At 42.1% G+C, this 21199-nt stretch overlaps 1 protein-coding gene across 1 annotated transcript in view; it reads left to right on the top strand.

Moving 5' to 3' along the window:
• The window catches only part of LOC115476122 (myosin light chain kinase A-like), a 61789-nt gene that overhangs the window by 7020 nt on the left and 33570 nt on the right, over nt 1–21199 (top strand). The window contains exons 2-3 of the mRNA XM_030212298.1: nt 4405–4576; nt 18855–18981. Coding sequence (XP_030068158.1) covers nt 4416–4576; nt 18855–18981 — 288 coding nt within the window. The 5' untranslated portion in view covers nt 4405–4415. The remainder of the gene's footprint in view (nt 1–4404; nt 4577–18854; nt 18982–21199) is intronic.

Below are 21199 nucleotides of genomic sequence, written 5' to 3'. Positions count from 1 at the left end.
GGGTAGCATTGTGTGTTAAGGAGGGCTTTGAATCAAATAGATTGAAAATTCTACAGGAAACAAAACACATCTTGGAATTCCTGCGGATTGAAATTCCATGTGTAAAGGGGAAAAAGATAGTGATAGCAGTGTACTACCGTCTGCCTGGCCAGGATGAATAGACGGATGTAGAAATGTTATCGGAAATTAGGGAGGCTAACAAACTGGGCAACACCATAATACTGGGTGATTTCAATTTCCCTGATATTGACTGGGTAAATGTAACATCGGAGCATGCTAGGGAGGTAAAATTCCTTGACGAAATCAAGGATTGCTTTATGGAGCAGCTGGTACAGGAGCCAACAAGAGAAGGAAAAATTCTAGACCTAGTCCTTAGTGGATCACATGATCTGGTGCGGGAGGTAACGGTGATGGGGCCCTTGATAACAGTGATCATAATATGATCAGATTTGATATTAGCTTTAGAGTAAGTATACACAGGATATCCAATACGTTAGCATTTAACTTTCAAAAAGGAGACTATGATAAAATGAGAAGAACGGTGAAAAAAAAACTTAGAGGAGCGGCTGCGAGGGTCAAAAATTTGCATCAGGCGTGGATGCTTTTCAAAAATACCATCCTGGAAGCCCAGGCCAAATATATTCCGTGTATTAAAAAAAGGAGGGAGAAAGACCAAATGACAGCCGGCATAGTTAAAAAGTGAGGTGAAGGAAGCTATTAGAGCTAAAAGAAAATCCTTCAGAAAATGGAAGAAAGAACTGACTAAAAATAATAAGAGAATCCACTAAAGCTCAAAACCAGTTGGGGTGTGGAAATACTAATTCGCTAGAAAAAACTCTCATTAAGGATTTCCAATAGACAAAAATGACTAAGTCAGTCCAATACAAAGAAAGGGCTGTGTCAACTGTCAAAAAACATACAGCACCTTGCACAAAGGAAAAAGGCCTCAAAGAGCTCCTAGATACTTTAGATCAAACGGAGCTAGAACAGATCTTTATGATCTTCCCTTCATCATTGGCCAAAAAAACCTTCAGAATTATTACAACTTTCTATTGCTTGAATATTGTAAATGTTTTCCTAGAATTTGATATGCTTTTAGTATTATTTTATATTGCACTCGGCATAAGTACCGACACTTATCTTAAAAGTTGGTACTGGTCTATGGATTGCGTTGTCAGATCGAGTGCTCAGCCGCCCTATCTTCACCCTCTAATCCCGAGCCAACGGTGGCCAGCGTTTCGCACTGCTGCTTCATGGTCTCAGTGCTAGGGCTAGTGCTCCCGGGGAGCACACCACCCGAACTCTCATCCACTCTCTCATTACCTCTCGCCTTGACTACTGCAACCTACTCCTCACTGGCCTCCCACTTTGCCATCTATCCCTCCTTCAGTCCGTTCAGAACTCTGCTGCACGTCTTATCTTCCGCCTGGACCGATACACTCATATCACCCCTCTCCTTAAGTCACTTCACTGGCTTCCGATCAGGTACCGTATACAGTTCAAGCTTCTCCTATTAACCTACAAATGCACTCGATCTGCAGCCCCTCCTTACCTCTCTATCCTCATCTCCCCTTACGTTCCTACCTGTAACCTCCGCTCTCAAGACAAATCCCTCCTTTCAGTACCATTCTCCATCACCACCAACTCCAGGCTTCGCCCTTTCTGCCTCGCCTCACCTCATGCCTGGAATAAACTCCCTGAGCCCATAAGCCAGGTCCCCTCCCTGCCCATCTTCAAATCCTTGCTCAAAGCACACCTCTTCAATGTTGTCTTCGGCATCTAACCATCATACCTCTATTCAGGAAATCTAGACTGCCCCAACTTGACATTTCGCCCGTTAGATTGTAAGCTCCTTTGAGCAGGGACTGTCCTTTTTGTTAAACTGTACAGAGCTGCATAACCCTAGTAGCACTCTAGAAATGTTAAGTAGTAGTAGTAAACAGAGTAGAAACCTATTTATAATCATCCCCTACTGTGACCTCTCCACTTCCTGATTCCTCGCAGTCCAGGTAAGGATTGCATCTCGCCAGTGTCTCCGCCCCCTCCCAAGCATATGGAATGTCAAGTCAAATGCAAAGTGCTGATAAGGAAAGCGAAGAGGGACTTTGAAAAAAAGATTGCGTTGGAGGCAAAAACATATAGTAAGAATGTTTTTAGGTATTAAAAATAAGAAGCTGGCAAAAGAATCAGTTGGACTGCTAGATGACCAAGGGGTAAAAGGGGCGATCAAGGAAGACAAAGCCATAGTGGAGAGATTAAATTAATTCTTTGCTTCGGTCTTCACCGAGGAAGATTTGGGAGTGGTACTGGTGCCAGAAATGGTATTCGAAGTTGACAAGTTGGAGAAACTGAATGAAATCTCTATAAACCTAGAGGATGTAATGGGGCAATTTGACAAATTGAAGAGTAGCAAATCTCCTGCACTGGATGGTATTCATCCCAGGGTACTGATAGAATTGAAAAATGAACTGGCGGAACTATTGTTAGCAATATGTAAATTATCTTTAAAATCGAGCGTGGTACCGGAAGATTGGAGGGTAGCCCATGTAACGCCGATATTTAAAAAAGGTTCCAGAGGAGATCCGGGAAATTATAGACCTGTGAGCCTGATGTCGGTGCCGGGCAAAATGGTAGAGACTATTATAAAAAACAAAATTACATAGCTTATTCAAAAGAATGGATTAATGAGACAAAGCCAACATGGATTTAGTGTAGGGAAATCTTGCCTCACCAATCTATTACATTTCTTTGAAGGGGTGAACAAACGTGGATAAAGGCGAGTCGGTTGACATTGTGTAGCTGGATTTTCAAAAGGCATTTGACAAAGTACCTCATGAAAGACTCCAGAAGACATTAGAGAGTTATGGCATAAGAGGTAGTGTCCTATTGTGGATTAAAAACTGGTTAAAGGATAGAAAACAGAGAGTAGGGTTAAATGGTCAGTATTCTCAATGCAGAAAGGTAGATAGTGGGGTTCCTCAGGGGTCTGTGCTGGGACCACTGCTTTTTAACATATTTATAAATGATCTAGAGATGGGAGCAACTAGTGAGGTAATTAAATTTGCTGATGACACAAAGTTATTCAAAGTTGTTAAATCATGAGAGGATTGTGAAAAATTACAAGAGGACCTTACGAGACTGGGAGACTGGGTGTCTAAATGGCAGATGACGTTTAATGTGAGGAAGTGCAAAGTGATGCATGTGGGAAAGAGGAACCCGAACTATAGCTACATAATGCAAGGTTTATTTATTTATTTTGTTACATTTGTATCCCACATTTTCCCACCTATTTGCAGGCTTAATGTGGCATACAAGTTACTGTATAGGTGTTCCATGTTAGGAGTCACCGACCAAGAAAGGGATCTCGGCATCATTGTTGATGATATGTTGAAATGCTATGCTCAGTGTGCTATGGCGGATAAGAAAGCAAATAGAATGCTAGGTATTATTAGAAAAGGAATGGAGAACAAAAATGAGGATGTTATAATGCTTTTGTATCAGTCCATGGTGCGACCGCACCTCGAATATTGTGTTGAATTCTGGTCACTGCATCTCAAAAAAGATATAGTGGAATTAGAAAAGGTACAGAGAAGGGTGATGAAAATGATAAAGGGGATGGGACAACTTCCCTATGAGGAAAGTCTGAAGCGTCTGGGGCTCTTCAGCTTGGAGAAGAGACAGCTGAAGGAAGTATATGATAGAGGTCTATAAAATAATGAGTGGAGTGAAACGGGTAGATGTGAATTGTTTGTTTACTCTTTCCAAAAATTCGAGGACTAAGGGACATGCGATGAAGCTACAAAGTAGTAAATTTAATATGAATCATAGAAAATGTTCCTTCACTCAACGTGTAATTAATCTCTGGAATTCGTTGCCAGAGAATGTGTTAAAGGCAGTTAGCTTAGCAGGGTTTAAAAAGGGTCTGGATGGCGTCCTAAAGGAAAAGTCCATAGGCCATTATTAAATTGACTTGGGGAAATCCACTGCTTATTTCTGGGGTAAGCATCATAAAATGCATTGAGCTTTTCTGGGATCTTGCCAGCTATTTGTGACCTGGATTGGCCACTGTTGGAAACAGGATACTGGGCTTGATGGACCTTTGGTCTGTCCCAGTATGGCAATACTTATGTACTTATGGAAGGCAGTAGGCAGAGGGATACAGAGTGTGTCACCTCTAGGACTGGAGGGCTCAGTGGATGGACACAAGGATAAAGAACCCATTATGTTGAGGGCTCAGAGGATGAAATCATGGGTACAGAGCCTATGACCTTTAGATCTTGAGCAGTCAGCGCTGGTCACACAATTAATTCTACAATGCTTAAAGTATTTTAAAGAAAGGGTTTATTTTTAGGTAAGAAATTCCTTCACTTTCTTTTCTTTCCTTCTTTTTTTTTTCTTATTCAGAAAACAACCCCATGGAGTTGGACAGCATTTTGAGCCAGAATCCTGCACTTGGACAGGGTTGCTTTGGTAAAGTGTATAAAAGGCGATACCATGGAAAAACTTCTGCAATCAAAGTAGTACCAGCCAGCAAAATAGATAAGGACCAGCTGGACAGAGAATGTCGAGCCTATTGGTATGTGTTTATGACTGATGCAGTTACATTTGGTTTATTTTCACCAGGCTTTTGTGCTGAGTTCAAGGCTGTTACTCTCTTGGCCTTTGGGAGAGTTTGTAGAACCTGAGATTGGATCTCTTGGGAGCTGTGTGTTAGCCAAAGTCCTGATGTTTGAGCCATTCTCAGGGGCTGATGTAATAAGCTGAGCTTCAGAGCCAAGCACTGAATCTTGACAAGCGTAAAAATATTTTTTGTGCCCATAGCTGTGACCAAATTGTATCAAAAAGTAAAGGAGGTCAATCCCAAAAAATTTACAAAGGTACGCTAGCATTTTTAGCATGTGCTAACCATGTAGACACCCATAGGAATATTATGGGCATCTAAATGGTTAAAGCGCACTAAAAATGCTAGTGTGCCTTTGTAAACAGGGCCTATAGAATATATACCCCCTTCTATACTAAGCTGAACAAATATCTGATGTAGTAAAAAAATCTTTCTATCATTTACAGAAATTGCGTTCAATCAGAAACTCGAAAGGTAAAGACTCCTTGTGTACCCTAACATATGCCTATATCATAACACGTCTCATTTATGAAGGTCTCACCAAGGTCAATTTAAAATATTTACAAATGATTCAGAACACGGCTGCCCGTGTTATCTGTCGGGCCTCAAAGTATGACAGGATCACACCCCTCTTATACCATCTTCACTGGCTTCCGGTTGAAGTCAGAATAAAATAAGATCCTCATTCTGACATATAAAGCATTACACTTATCAACTCCATCATATCTAGCAAATCTCACCATACCGTACTCACCGACACATACACTTCGGTCGCTTACAGATAATAGATTAGTAATTCCATCACCCTTGAGGGCTAGATGGGAATCCACGCGAGCGTCAGCTTTCTTTTTCTTATTCCCTAGACTTTAGATTAGAAGAATCATATACCCACTTCTCTAAAGCCTTAAAAACATATTTTTTCCAGAGTACATTTGAAAACATCACATGATAAAGGGAAAAAAACAGACATGACGGATGTGCTATTCCAATATGCAGCATTATAATCTTGGTTTTTAGTATGAATGGTATTGTATTTTGTCCACTCACTTCTTTAGTGTGGATGTTTCTGTTTTGCTGTGCTTTTCTATCAATTACTGGATTTCTTAGTTTGTATGTTGTGTTTCAAATGTATATTTCTACAATGTAAATCATTCTGTTTTGCCAATGCAATAAGTAACGGTATAGTAAATAAATAAACGATAAACGATAATGCCAGCATAACCCAGTGAATAGGCTGTGTAGGCATTAACGCATGGCATCCACTAGCATGGCTTAGTAAACGGGGGGGGGATAGTATTTTAATATTTTCAGCTAAAAATAATTTGAAGCTGATGAAAAAGAAAAAGAAAAATTTGAAATAAGATAGAATTTCCTTGCCTCCACAGACTTTCTGGAAGTTGCTCTGGAGAAAAGGAGAAAATCCTTGAGCTAACAAAAGAAAATTTATTTCATATTATCTTTATATTTTATTTGCCACTCCAGAGTGAGTGTGGAGTGTGTGTGTGTGTGTGTGTGTGAAGAATTCTGTAGCTGTGAAGAGGACCAACTGTCGAATAGGGAAAAGTTAAACCAAAGGTAGTCAGGAATTTGAGGCAGAACCATAATTGGTTTTAATTTATTTAATCAGAATTTATAGGCAGACATCGTTTTAGAGGTGCACACATACAGGAAGGCGACTGTCTCCATTTTATTTCCATTCTTAAGATAGTAAAGGGGAGAGGCAAGATGGCTGCCGAATGAGACGTATGGGAAGTCTCTCCAGTCCTACCTTCTAACTTTTACTAAAAACCTTATTTCCTGATGCCAAAAAGAAGAGGCAAGCAATGCCCTAGCCCTGTGGCGCAGTCTGTGCCTTCGGTGGGGACGCTGGACCACTTCCTACAGTCGAGAGCTGTGACAGGAGCTTCTTCGCAGCCGATGAGCTTGGGGAGAGGATTGCCATTCTCCCAGCTTGAAGCCAAAATAACTCTTAGCCCCGAGACACGCAAGCCCCCACCGATGCCGGCAGAAATTCTGAGAGCGGCTCTGGAGACGCCGGATGCTAAAGTGCCAACAGGGTCTCCGGACACGGGCGCTGCCTCGGATATAGGAACGCCGACTTTCCCCACGGTTGGAGTAGCAGGTGACGGAGGGGAGAATATCCTTGGGGGAAATCAGTTTGCATTTGAAAGTCAGCCATTGATGGAACCATTATCTGAAACTGGATTATCAAGTAAGTCTTTTCTGCCTCAGAAACCGGAGATTATAATTTTGGACACGATATGGCAAGCCCTAGTGGGCTTAGAAGCTCCCTTTTCACAGAAATTTACCTCAATGATTCAATATTCTAACTAAAAGCTTGAAAAAATACCAATACTGGAAAAAAAATTATAGCCAGTGGTGTGCTGGAGCCGGCTCGCAAGAGCCAGTTGTTAAATTTTTTACCGATTTGCGAGCCGGTTGTTCCTGAGAGCGAGCCGGCTCTCCCTCCTCCCTCCTCCCTCCCTCCCTCCTACAGGGTCCGCTCGCTCCCTCCATCCCTCCTACAGGGTCCGCTGCACTCCCTCCCTTGTCCAGCGAATTCTTCGGGGCAGGCAGTCTTGCCTGCCCGCTGGCGGCGCTGACCCTTCCCCGCTGCCAGATCGCTCTTTAAAAATGGCCGCCGAGACTTCCAGCGACGGCCTCGTGAGACTTCTGCTGAAGTCTTGGAGGCCGCCCTTGTAAGTCTCGGCGACCATTTTGAATAGCGATCCGGCAGCGGGGGAGAGTCAGCGCCAGCAGCGGGCAGGAAAGACTGGGGTTCTTTCCTGCCTGCCCCGAAGCATCCGTTGGACAACCTCGGTGGCTGGAGGGGGGCAGGGGAGAGAAGGGAGTCGCTGGACATGGGTGGCTGGAGGAGGGGGCAGGGGAGAGAAGGGAGTCGCTGGACATGGGTGACTGGAGGAGGAGAGGGAGGGGAGAGAAGGGAGTTGCTGGACATGGGTAGCTGGAGGAGGGGGGGCAGGGGAGAGAAGGGAGTCGCTGGGCATGGGTGGCTGGAGGAGGGGGGCAGGGGAGAGAAGGGAGTCGCTGGACGGGTGGGTGGATGGAGGGGAGGGCAGGGGAGAGGAGGTTCGCTGGACATGGGTGGCTGGAGGAGGGCAGGGGAGAGGAGGGTCGCTGGACATGGGTGGCTGGAGGGGGGAGGGGAGAGAGGAGAGTCGCTGGACATGGGTGGATGGAGGGCAGGGCAGGGGAGAGAGAAGAAATACTGGACATGGATGGAGGGGCGGGAAGAGTGAGGAAGGAGATGAGATGAGGGAAAAAGAAGAGAGGAGAAAAACAGCACATGGATGAAGAAAATAGGCAGAAGCTGGATCCACAAGTCAAGTCTGCAGAGGACCAGAAATGAAGAAGAAAGGAGGAAAGGAAAGAAATAAATGGAAAAGAAGCCCTGGAAACGGAGTTAAGAGGACAGATAGCAGCAGAATCGGATACTGGGCCAGCATGATCAGAAAAACAAAGTCACCAGACATCAAAGGTAGAAAAAATCATTTTATTTTCATTATAGTGTTTGGAATATGTTCACTTTGAGAATCAGGTGCTCAACATTAAAAGTTTATATTTATGTACTTATTTATGGCATTTTATCGCATATTAAGCATGAATTAGATTGGAACCTGGGATCATTTAATTTTTTTCCCTGGAGTAATGCATTGCCCCCACCCCCCAGGCTCTCTCCACGGCTATAGCCATCTCTGCAATTTGGGGGGGGGGGGGGGGTGCAGAGGGGGACGGGAGGGCGCAGAGGGGGATGGGGGGCACAGAGGGGGACCAGGGAGAGAGCCTGTTAAACATTTACCAGCACACCACTGATTATAGCCATGGGTAATGATATGGAAAAAAAACTCTAAGACTGTACAAGATTGCCAACAGATCCAAGTTAACTTGATTAAAGAAAATCTTTACCTTCAAATTAAGATTGAAATCTTGGAAAATTATCAAAGGTCTAATACCTTTAGGCTTATAAATTTTCCTAGGCAACTATCAATCTCACCTCTTATAACTTTTAAAAAATATCTAACAGAGGTTTTGAAAATTCTTGAACAGTCACATCCTCCTATATCCAAAATATATTATATCTCACCCTTCCAGAAGAAAGAATTAGACCAAGGAAACTTTAGACCTGAACTTAACACAAATCCTTGAGGATGATAAAGTGGGATTGACAACTGCCACACTTAAAGTAACTTTTATTTTACAACCTGATAGAGACTAGATACTTAAGCAATATTTTCTCAATAGAGATCAATATTTCCTTGAATGTAAAATAAGAACATATCCAGATGTCTCTAAAACCACACAGAAGAAAAGGCAAGAGTTTCTTAAATTGCGTCCAAACGTTTTGCATTATTTTAGTTAAATTTTCCTTGTAAATGTGTTCTATAGTTAAACTCTGTTAAATATATATTTTTTAAATTCTAAACAACTGAACTCTTTTCTGGAATCCAAGATCGCTAACTTATCTATGCCACAGCCAAGGAATATAAGAACTTCAACGCCATGATAAGTTTAAAGATCACTCAAACTTCTTCGCTGCCGCCTTTTTCTTTAACTTAGTTAATAATTATAATTTTCCCTATGCATCGAGGAATTGCCTCCCTATAGTGGACTAAAGATGAGCAAAGGTCATGATTTAAATAAGATGGTAATAATTAGTTTCCTTAAGCATTGTAAAGACTTGTAGTCATCTATTCTGTATCAAGGTTCAGATGAAGCAAAGAACTAAAGAGAGCTTGAAAACAAGATAAGTACAGAGAGAAAAAAAATAAAGGACATTTTAATCAAAACAGAGACTGAGTTTTTCAGACCTTTCCACATACTTATCTGAAAGAAACAAATACTAAAGGACCCATTTACTAAGCTGCAGTAAAGAGTAGCCTGCACTAGTGTGAGTGCGCAAAATTGGTGCGTGCTGGGCCACTTTTTACTGCTGCGGGTAAAAAGACCTTTTTATAATGGGGCATATTTAAAGTAGTGTGCGGCCATTTACTGCCTGAGTCCTTACTGCCATCTATTTACTTGGCGGTAAAGGCTTACGCGCTTCTTGAACAGTAATCAGGCAGCGCGCAGCAGTGTGGCCACGCTGCCGATTACCACCAAGAATGCTCCCCATGGTAGAAAATTAGAATATTATTTTCTACAGCAGGAAACATCATGTACCAAGTTCGGAATTACTGCCAGGCACCCGCACTACCCCGGTGGTAGTGTTGAGTTGACGCGCTACCCATGCATTAGCCTTACCGCAGCTTAGAAAAAGGGCCCCTAATTCAGATCTAAAAGAAAACAGATTTTGTTATTTCAAAAGGAAAACAGTTCTATAATAACTTAACTTTAATTGTGACTGTTAATACTCACCTAAGAAGTTAATGTTAATTCCTATGTATTTCTAGTGTTTACAAAAGTTGGAATTTCTAGTTAAATAGGTCACAATTGGATCCAGCTTAGAGAAGTATAAAAGGGTTTTTACTTTTTAAATATTTTAACTATTTTAATGTAACATTTAAAAATATTTATTGGAAAAGGTTTTAATGGAATGTTACTGCTTTTAATGGCTGTTAATATTTTAATCTAATAGTACGATAAACACTTTCATTTGCACTTTATTTAAAGAGTCATCCTTGAGAGTCTTGTGACATCCATCTGATTCTGCAATGCACTCATTTATATAACAAATATTCCTATCCAGTTTTCTCAGAACATATTTATATTGTTTCTGAGGTAGATAGTGCTATGTTTGTGGCATCTTTGCCTTCTGAGAATATGACTGGTCTGAGGTATTGGCAATGACGGAGGATTAAGGTTAAGTAAGACTGTGGTATATCTTTCAGTAAGGGGAAGGGCTTCAATTAAAAGCTCAGTCTTGGCCATATTCAGTTTCAGGTGGCAGTGAGACATCTAGGAAGCAATGTCAAACAAGCAGGCTGAGACTTGGGCCTGGATTCCTACTGAAATTTTTGGTATGGAGAGGTAGATCTGGGAGTAATCAGCATAAAGATGGTACTGAAGACCATGGGAAGAGATCAGCGCACCAAGGGAATAAGTATAGATAGAGAAAAGAAGAGGTCCCAAGACAGAGCCCTAAGGTACGCTGACTGATAGTGAGATAGCAGTGGAGGAAGATCCACCACAGCATGTACCAAAAGTCCTATGGGAGAAAAAAGAAGAAAACAAAGACAGAACAGAGCCCTGAAATCCAAGCGAAGACAGTGTATCAAGGGGTAGGTAATTATCAACAATGTCAAAATCAGCAGATAGATTGAGAAGGATGAGGATAGAATAGAGGACCTTGGATCTAGCCAGGAACAGGTCACTGAGGACTTTAGCAAGGGCTCTTTCTGTTGAATGTAGAAGGCAGAATCCGAATTATAGTGGATCAAGGATAGCTTGAGAGGAAAGCAAGTCAAGAGCGGAGGAGTGGCCTAGTGGTTAGGGTGGTGGACTTTGGTCCTGGGGAACTGAGGAACTGAGTTTGATTCCCACTTCAGGCACAGGCAGCTCCTTGTGACTCTGGGCAAGTCACTTAACCCTCCATTGCCCCATGTAAGCAGCATTGAGCCTGCCATGAGTGAGAAAGCGCGTGGTACAAATGTAACAAAAAAAAAAAAGATAACAGCTGTGAACAGCATGTTCAAGTAACTTGGATAAGAAAGGGAGGACAGAGATGGGATGATAGTTGAAAGGGTAGGTAGGGTCCAATGAAGGATTTTTGAGGAGTGGTGTAACCGCAGCATGTTTGAGGGTATCAGGAACAGTTGCAGTGGAAAGTGAAACATTGAGGGTATAACAGATAGAAGGGATGATATTACGAGAGATAGTGCTGAGTAGATGAGTGGGAATGGGATCAGAAGAACACATAGTAAATTTGGAGGAGGAAAGAAGATGTGCAATTTCCTATTCAGCAAGTTTAGTGAAGGAAGAAAAAGTGGCAGGGTTGAAGGAAGGTTGAGAAAATGGAGTGTTTGTGTGTGTGTGTGTGTGGGGGGGGGGGGGGGGGGGGTGGATGGAGAGATGGAAGTGACTTGGTTGAGAACTCGAGGTTAATCTTGTGAACCTTGTCATGGAAGTACTCAGCCATAGCCTGGGGAGAAAGTAAATGGTGGGGGGTTGGAGGCAGAGGCATTTTGAGGAGAGAAGTCAGTGTGGCAATGAGACAATGAGGGTTGGAGCGAAAAGTTTGTTAAATGGGTGTTGTACTCTTGTTTGGCAAGTGAGAGATCTGACTGGAAGGAGGTCAACAAGAAATTGAAATGTATGAAGTCAGCATGGGTATGATCTGCCCTTTTTTTTTTCCATCATCAAGAAGTCAGCATGGGTGCAGGATTTTAGCCAATGGCTTTCAACAGTTCAGGCACAGGAATGTAGGTAGTGGATTCTAGAGGTCAGCTAAGGCTGGGGATTTGGTACATCTTACAGAACATGGAATTGGAGAAATGAGGAAGTCCAGAGGAGAGGAGAGAATAGCAAGAGACAACCTCATTGACAGACTTAGATAACATAGTGGATGAGAAGAGAGATGAAACAGTGGTGGAGAGAGTGCAAGGGTCAGTAGCCTGAAGATTGGTGGAGATTGGATAAGACTGGGGAGAAGGTATTTAAGTGTGAAAGTTATCAGATGATGGTCAGAGAGGGGAAGAACTGAGATGGAGAAATTAGAGTGAGCTTCTGGAGAAAAAGACAAGATCAAGGCAGTGGCCATTCTTGTGAGTAGGGGTAGTGGAGCACAGCTGAAGAATGAATGAGGATGTTAAAGTGAGAAACTTATTTATTTTTAGCGCTTGATATACCGCAAGTGATCCCTGAATCAACTATGCAGTTTACAGTTTCTATTACAGGTACTTTGCACTGTCCCTAATGAGCTCAAAATCTAAGTTAAATATTGTACCTGGGGCAATGGAGGGCTATGGGGGTCCTTTTACAAAGGCACACTAGAATTTTTAGCGCATGCTAAAAATAAGTGTCCGTAAACGCTAGAGATGCCCATATATTCCTATGGGCATCTCTAGTGTTTAGCATGCACTAAAAACACTAGTGTGCCTTTGTAAAAGACCCCCTCGGTGATTTGCCCAGAGTCACATAGATCTGCATAGGAAATTGAACCTGGTTCCCTAGGATCTCAACCCACTGCTGACCATCAGGCAGCAGCAGGAATTTAACCTGGTTCCCCAGGTCTGCAACCTGCTGCACTAACCATTAGGCCACTCAACTTAGAGGCATAAGAGTCAGAGGGGTCATTAAAAGATACAAGCAGAAATTCGTCACCAGAGAGGCAGACAGGGTTTTTGTTGATTTAAGTTTGTTTAAAGTGGCAGGTCCTGAATAAGATCCTGAGTAAGCACTTCTGGAGATTGGGCCCCACTGCCAAGAAAGACCAAAGTTACAACTCAAGCAAGGCCTGCAGCTACATGTTCACAGCATTTCAACATACATCACTAGAGATTCTGTCTTAAAATTTTGGGGGTACTAGTGGAAACTTGGCTTGGCGAACATGGGAGGCCCTATAAAATAAGAAATAGTCACAAAGAATCAATTCTTTTGGTAAAACTTAACCAAAGTTGGAAGAATTGGGTACTTATCTGATAATTTCTGTACGTTGAAGATTTCTGGTTAAACAAAAGTTATTTGAAGTTGAGACTTGGATGTATAATTCCTCAATAATATGGGAAAGAGAAAGTTGTTGTTAAACAAATATTTCATTCTTGAACAGCACTTTACACCTTATTGTGCAATGTAAACACCTTTGGCACTTTGTTGAGATCCTGTTTTAATACAGCTGTGTTTTAAACTGTTTTAAAATATTTATTGGTATTTGAACCATATTTTTTAACAACTATTATAACTTTTTAAAATTCTTGTGCAATAAAAAACATAATTCAGAACACTGTGTGTGAAATAGTTATATATATACAGTGCACTCCATTTAAGTGCAGGTCGGATAAGTGCATGCTCTGTTTAACTGCATGCCGTACTTCGGTCCCATTTTTGGTGCCATCAATTTCTATGGGGACAAACTTCGGTTTAGCGCACCACTGATAAGTGCAAGACTCGCTTATATGCATGGTTTAAGAGTGCAACTCTGCAGGGAAGACTCTGCATAAGCGCACGCATTGAATATGGAAGTCGATTGGCGCGTGACAACCAACGAGATTTCAAATTTACCACCCCTTTAGCTGCCACAGGCAGAATAAGCAAAAGAATGTTGTTAGAGTGTACACTGGAGTCGTCGTCATCGTCGTGGCGGAACTGTAAGACTTTAACACTGGCTGAATGAATAGAAGTTCTTAAAAAATTAGAAAACAAACAAAGTCAAGCATCTATTGCTAAAGAATATACAGTGTCAATCCCAGTCAAATTTCATGCATCCTGAAGCAGAAAGATCAGCTTCTGGAAGACTGGCAAAACAATACAAATCCACACTGGAAACGTGAAAGGGCGGGAAAAGCTGAGGAGGTAGAAGATGCTCTTCTTCGGTGGTTTTCTCGAGTCAGGAGCAGACAGTTTCCTGTCAGTGGTCCACTGCTTATGGAAAAAGCTAATCAGCTAGCTGAAAGTCTTGGACTAACTGAATTCAAAGCCACTGTTGGATGGTTGGAAAGATGGAAGGGGAGGAACAATATAAAATTCAAGAAACAGCATGGTGAGAAACAAGACACTGATGACTTGTGCTGAAAATTGGGTTGTTTCAGTTCTTCCTATCATCTTGAATGAGTTTGCACCTCGTGACATTTTCAATGCTGATGAAAACGGTCTCTACTGGCGAGCGATTCCTGATGGAACACTTGCATTCAAACATGCCGAAACTACTGGAGGTACAACGTTGAAGGGCCGACTGATGATCCTCCTTTGCTGCAATATGGATGGGAGTGAGACGTTGGAACCCCTCGTCATTGGAAAGAGAAAACAGCCCCGTTGTTTCAAGAAAGTTAAGCAACTTCCTGTGTCATACGAGGCTAACGCAAATTCATGGATGACTGGGGCAATTTGGAAGCAGTGGCTAAAGAAGTTAGACACTAGAATGTGGGCACAAAAGCGTCAGATTTTGTTGCTTTGTGATAATTGTGCTGCACACAGGGATGATGTCAGGCTGTCTAACATCAAGGTGGTCTTTCTGCCACCAAACACTACCTCTCTGATCCAACCTATGGATCAGGGCATAATGGCCATTTTCAAACATCAGGATCTTGTGCTACGTCGTCTGATGAGCGTTATGGATGACCAGACTGGCAAGGATAAACGTGCTGTTGAACTGGCTCGTAATCTATCACTGTTGGATTCCCTACATATGCAGAAAGAAGCCTGGAATCATGTTACACAGGCAACCATTGTGAACTGCTACAAGGGGGCAAGCTTTGTTAAGGATGTGGAGAGGGATGAAACAGATGCAGCTGTTGCAAATGCGTCAGATGAACAGGTTATTGACATCCCAGCCGGTGTTACTGAAGAGGAGTTTCATCGCTAAGTAGCTGTTGAATACGACAACAGCACTGATGTCGAGATATGCGCCTACACGCAGGCAACAACGGCTGATGATGAAACAGATGATGAAATGAGCAGCGAGGCACATGCTGACGAAATTCAACAACCTCCTCCTGCCACTTTTGCAAGAGCGCTGGAGAGTCTCAACACCGTGCGGGCCTATCTGGAGGCCACTGGATGTCAGTGCTATGACAGTTTTTACCGTCTGGCAGATGTAGTCTATGGAACTCACATTCCCAATAGTGTACAGAGGACTATAACTGATTACTTCAAGTAAGCCTAACATCAGTTAACGGAGACTGTACACTGTACGTATAATAATAAACAGTACTGTAATATATTTATCAGATGTCAAGCTTCTTTGGGTCACAACAGTTAAGTTCCTTAAGTGGTGCAGATTTAGCGTGGGAACCCATACACCGTGATTAATTCCATTATTTACCACTTTAAAATCTCTCCACCAGGGAATCTACAATTGGAGAAGTGGTGGTATAATCTGTACAGGTAGGGCAAGAATTGATTTGAAGGATCAGGATTATCATTTATCGTTTACTATACCATCACTTATTGCATAGCAAGCCAGAACGGCTTACAAGTCAAAAATTGTACAATAACACACAAATAAGTTTAAACTAGGATATCTATTATATGATAGGAAAGAACCTGACTAAACTTCTATACTGAAGATAATAACATAGGCACTCATTCCAACAGTCATACATAATTTTCTAATGATTAGCATCTCCTGTACAGTGTTAAGCACTCTAAGCGCCTGTGTGGTTTTCCTACTAAAATACAATGTTACATATCAAAGGCTGTTTGGAAAAAATAAGTATTCAGAGCTTTATGGAAAAAAGGGTATGATTGTTCTAACCTAATTTATTGTGGTAGAGAATTCCAAAATGCTGGGGACAAAAAGAAAAATGCTGACGCACGGGTTTATTCCCATCTAGCTCTTGAAGGTGGTGATATCACTAGTCTATTGTCTGTGAGTGAATGGAGTGTTCACGTTGGTGTGTATGGAACAGTTAGGGTCACAAGTTAAGATGGAGTTGCTGTAAAAAGTGCTTTCTATGTCAAAATGAGAACCTTAAATTTTACTCTTACGTCTATTGGGATCCAGTGAAGACAGCGTAAAAGAGGAGTGACCCTATCATATTTAGAAGCTTGACAGATAATACAGCCACCTGTGTTCTGAATAGTTTATAGCAAATCCAAGAAGACAGGAGGAGCCTCCACGGAGAGTCAAAGCAAAACAGCAAAAGTAGAGGCTGACAAATGCGCAAACCAATAGGGAGATAATATAAAAAAACAGTTTATTCAGAATATTCATATCAAGGGCTCGACACAGTCCGTGTTTCAGCGCCAAAGCGCCTGCCTCAGGGGTCACAAACAACTTTCTCTGAGAAGAAGCTGATTGGCTTGAATAATTCCTTTACGTATGCACATGGTTATAAAAACAAGTTAATCCACAGAGAGAACAAAAGACCAGCCAACCGATCAGCAAACACCTGCCACCGTGTCGGGTCCTTGATATGAATATTCTGAATAAACTGTTTTTTGATATTATCTCCCTATTGGTTTGTGCATTTGTCAGCCTCTACTGAATAGTTTATAAACATTTTAGATTAGGTTTTGTGATGCCTATATAAATAATATTACAGTAATCAAATCATGTTGTAATATAGGCGTATGCTAGATTATATAGGGAGTCTTTATCTATAGAATTTCTGATGGAGCGTAATTGCCACATGTAATAGAATGATTTTTTCACCACATCAGATATTTGATCATTGAAAGAGAGAACAGAATCTATAATCACACCTAGATATCTAAAAGACTGCACTGGAGCAATCTGCCCGTCAAATAATGTTGGAATTAAGGATGGAACAGGACTATAACCTGTTACCCAGGAAGCTATTGTCTTATTCGGTTTTAATATCAAATGAAGCTTGGAGAGCCATCTGGCAACCTCACCGAGACAGTCCTGCACTGGCTTTAAATCTATGTTGGATGGATTTACATAGTGAATGAAAAGGAAATCATCTGCATATGATTAATTTCTCCAGCAGAGAGCAGGAGAAGGTGCCAGAGAGTAAGGAGAAAAGTAGGAGAGGCATGATGACAGTGACAAAGATGAGATGCATTCACATAATGGAAATGGTTGAATGAAAGGAAGAAAACGTTGAAGCTTGAGAGCTGAGAAGAAAGTAGAAGACAAAAGGGATGGTGAGGTGATGACAGCAGCAGGTGGGCAACGTGGTCTTTAGGTATGCTATGGTTTGAGATGGGGAAAGAGATTGGGAAAAGTCAATAACAAGAAGAGAAAGTATAGTGGAGCAATTGGAAATAGGAAAAAGGAAAATAAGACGTGAAAATAGAATGTTCTTGTACGCCACCTGGTAAGCGGCTGGTGGGAGCACTGAGTGGCAAGAACAGAGGCCCTGTGTGGATCGGGATTGTATCAGAAGGGGGCCAGCTCCTCCAGGACACTCACTGAAGGGATAACTCTTCTTTCACTACCTCTTCCAGGTGGAGGGCTTAACCAAGTAAACCACTCAAACAACCAGTTGTTAGCTTCAGCAGCAATGTTCTTTATTTTCTCTTACTTTATTCAGCAGTCAGCAACCTGAAGCAGAGGCAAGCAAAGTGCAACTAACAAAACAAAAGGAGAAAGATTAGAAGTAGGAGCTAGGAGAAAACTCAGCTTCCTGACTCTCCACCCAACTCCCTCCGAACCTAGGTACGGGGCTCTCTTTTATAGGTATATTGATCACAGCCCTCCCCACATAGGCTTGTTCTGTCATGTCCACACAATGTAATTTCAGTTGTCTCCATAGTCTGACTTCTTGTGATCAGCTAGCAGCATCCTGATTTCCATTGTACTGAATTTCTTCTATTTCTTTCTTTAAGCTAACATATGCTGTATAAGAATGTACATTTCTATCCTAGACTAGTTATTCAGTATACTTAGTTATTTATATGTATCAGGGTCTCTACACAGAAGAACTTACACTTTTTGAATACTCTTATTTATACTGCTTATCAAAACTATGTAACACACCGGGTGTGCACTGAATCTCCTGTCTGTTTTTTTTTTCCTACTTATGAATCTGGCCTATCCCCTGACAGTTACAGGAAGGACCTGGGAACCACCCCAGAGAATGCTGGGAAGAATATGCAGATGAGCTTTAAGACTTCCTCAGCAACTCAGCAGGTGCCCAGTTATAGAATGCCATTATTATATGTCACCTCATCTCTGACATTAGTCTAATCATCTTGATTTTGAGGTTTTTCATTTTATGTTGAGTTACTTTACCAAAGTTGATATTTTTTTAAGTCCAACATTTGGATTTTTTATGTGACTCCCTTGCCTTGGCTTTTGTATCAAACCACGTCATCTGATGACCATTGATGCTCAGATGGGCCCCTAGTTGTACATTAGAAATGTTTTCTCCATTTCTAAGTACCAGGTCCTATACTGCCACATTCCTTTCCCTCATGGGGTTGTCTTGTGAAGGGAGTCCAGAATCTCATTAGTACTATAAACTGTGAATTAATCAGCTACCCTTCCCCAACAAATACACACTCACATCCAAGAGAATATGATAGTCTGGGGAAGGCATGCAAAGCACTTCTGTGTGAAATACTGAAAACAGGAACTCTATGGCTGATCTGTGGCTCTTCTGCACTCAAAAGCAGCTAAAACAGATATCTCTGTATTTCTTTTCTACTGCAGTCAATTAAACCACAAAAACATTGTGAAGTTGCTTGGACAACCAGAGACACATGGGGAGAAATGGTATTTCCCACTGGAGTATATTTCAGGAAGCACCTTGGAAGATGTGATGTTCAAGCGTGGTGCAGTAAGTTGTATTTGTTCATTGTTTTTGAGAAATCTGGCTTTTACCAGCCTGGGATGGTCACATCACCAAAAGATACTCTTGGTGTAGAGTAATGTCACACATTCATTCAAATCCTATTGTGGCCAGCAGGGACTATATCTAGCTCTACCTCCCCATTTAAATCAAGCAGGAAGAAAGAGAATGAAAGTCCAATTAAGACCAGTCATGCATTTAGTCAAAAACATCAGAACCATACATTTCTGCTGCTTCCCTGGAATCTCTGTGGTGACACTTCTTGGCTCTCTTAAAGCTTTAAAGAGAAGCATCAAACCATTGGGTACAGCTAATACAGATAATACCTAATGTTTGGTAGCTTAACAGCAAAGTAAAGGCTAACAGACCTGAAGCCTGGTGGCCATTTGGGACAAACATTGATAGGTAAATTATTTTATGGTTGCTAGTAACCTTAGAATTCCTGTTACAGTACTGCTGAACATTAATGTTCACATAGCCAACAAGATGCTGGACTGGAGAGCTAGGGCTGCCAGAGACAAGTGTTAAAGTACTTGCATATATTTCCAGAATACTGTAAATACTATTCTGCTCAATATGTTGTATCATTTTGCAATACTACTGATAATTTGAAATAAACTCAACTAACTTAATCACCTTAAAAGTTCCATTTACACATGATACCAAGTTAGTGAAAGTGGAGAAAAAGACCTCAGTAGTCACCGCATGGCAGCAGAACAAAAAATGTACTCAATGCCTGCATTCCTTTGACTCTGTTCTTATCATTGGTCAAAAAACTCCACTATGTATGAGTATAGGTATGTTGTGACTAGTTATCAATGTTATGTAGAACTTAGGTAGTCTAAATAGTATTACTTAGCTTTTAGTTTACCCAATAATGTTACTTAGCTTTAAATTTGCCCTAGCTTTTAATTTACCCAATAATGTTACTTAGCTTAAAATTTGCTCAACGGGGCTCTCCGTTTCACTCTATAATTGAGCTTCTTCAGGGCGTCCATTTTGTAAGGCACTGTGACTTGCCACAAGTTACTTGGTCCCCTGAAGAAGCTCAATTATAGAGTGAAACGGAGAGCCCTGTTGGGCAAATTTAAAGCTAAGTAACATTATTGGGTAAACTGAAAGCTAAGTAATACTATTTAGACTACCTAAGTTCTACATAACATTGATAAGAAAGTTTTGACCAATGATAAGAACAGAGTCACAGAAATGCAGGCATTGAGTATATTTTTTTTCTGCTGCCATGCGGTGACTACTGAGGTCTTTTTCTCCACTTTCACTAACTTGGTATCACGTGTAAATGGAGTTTTTAAGGTGATTAAGTCAGTTGAGTTTATTTCAGCTTATCATTAGTATTATACTTCATTTTGCTGAAACATTTTCTAGTGGAATCTGCATCATTTTGCAATACATTATTTTGATATTTTTGGCACATAATTCCCTGGAGTGTATACAGTGCGTATAATACCATCAGTAACAAAGGTGCTGGGAGAGGCAGCTGGTAGACAGCGAAGGGGTTCTTCCCTGCTGTGTCCCTACTCCCCCCCCCCTTTTTTTAGAATGGTGCTCAGGGGGAGCAGTGTTCTCTTTTAAGATGTCCTAAACATCCAGTATCTAAGTAAAATTCAGAGTAGCTACGAGCGAAAAAGTAGGGAAAGCATGTGTGTCCCGCCCTCTGATGTAACTTCCTATTTCCTTGAGGGTGGGACACAGTGAGGGAAGGGCCAACGAGGAGACAATTTTCTTCTTTTACAGTCAGCAGCGCTGCAGATTCGAGGTGCCGGGTGCACGGAGCTCAGTTGATAGGCAGGTGAGGACTGTCGGATGGGGGGGGAGTGAGAGTGTCGCGTCCCTCACCTGTGCCGCTTCTCCGTCAGTCGGGCCGCGCTGTCAGGGTGCCGCAGGGAGTGTTGATCAGGAGAGGCGGTCGGGCGCCGGGCTCCTGCGTCGCACCGCTGGAGTGCTGTCGGCGGTCTGGGCTGCTCCGGCCCTCCGGTCCGCTTCGGTGGCGGCGGGGAGATGCCGGCCAGGTGGACAGGGCCGGCGTTCCCCGAGAAAGGGATCCCTTGCAGGCGCGGAGCCTCAGAGGAACAATGTCACTCCCCACAACGCCCGGATTGGCCGATCGCAGCTGACTCCGCCTCCTGCTTCTGGCTGGCCAATCCGGGGCTGTTGAGTCACGGTTGTGGGGAGCTCCGCCCCTTTTCAG

Source organism: Microcaecilia unicolor, chromosome 8 (assembly GCF_901765095.1).
Source record: "Microcaecilia unicolor chromosome 8, aMicUni1.1, whole genome shotgun sequence".
NCBI classification, from domain to species: Eukaryota; Metazoa; Chordata; class Amphibia; order Gymnophiona; family Siphonopidae; genus Microcaecilia; species Microcaecilia unicolor.
Note: the sequence above shows the minus strand (reverse complement) of the source record. Positions and strands in the feature narration are given on the sequence as shown.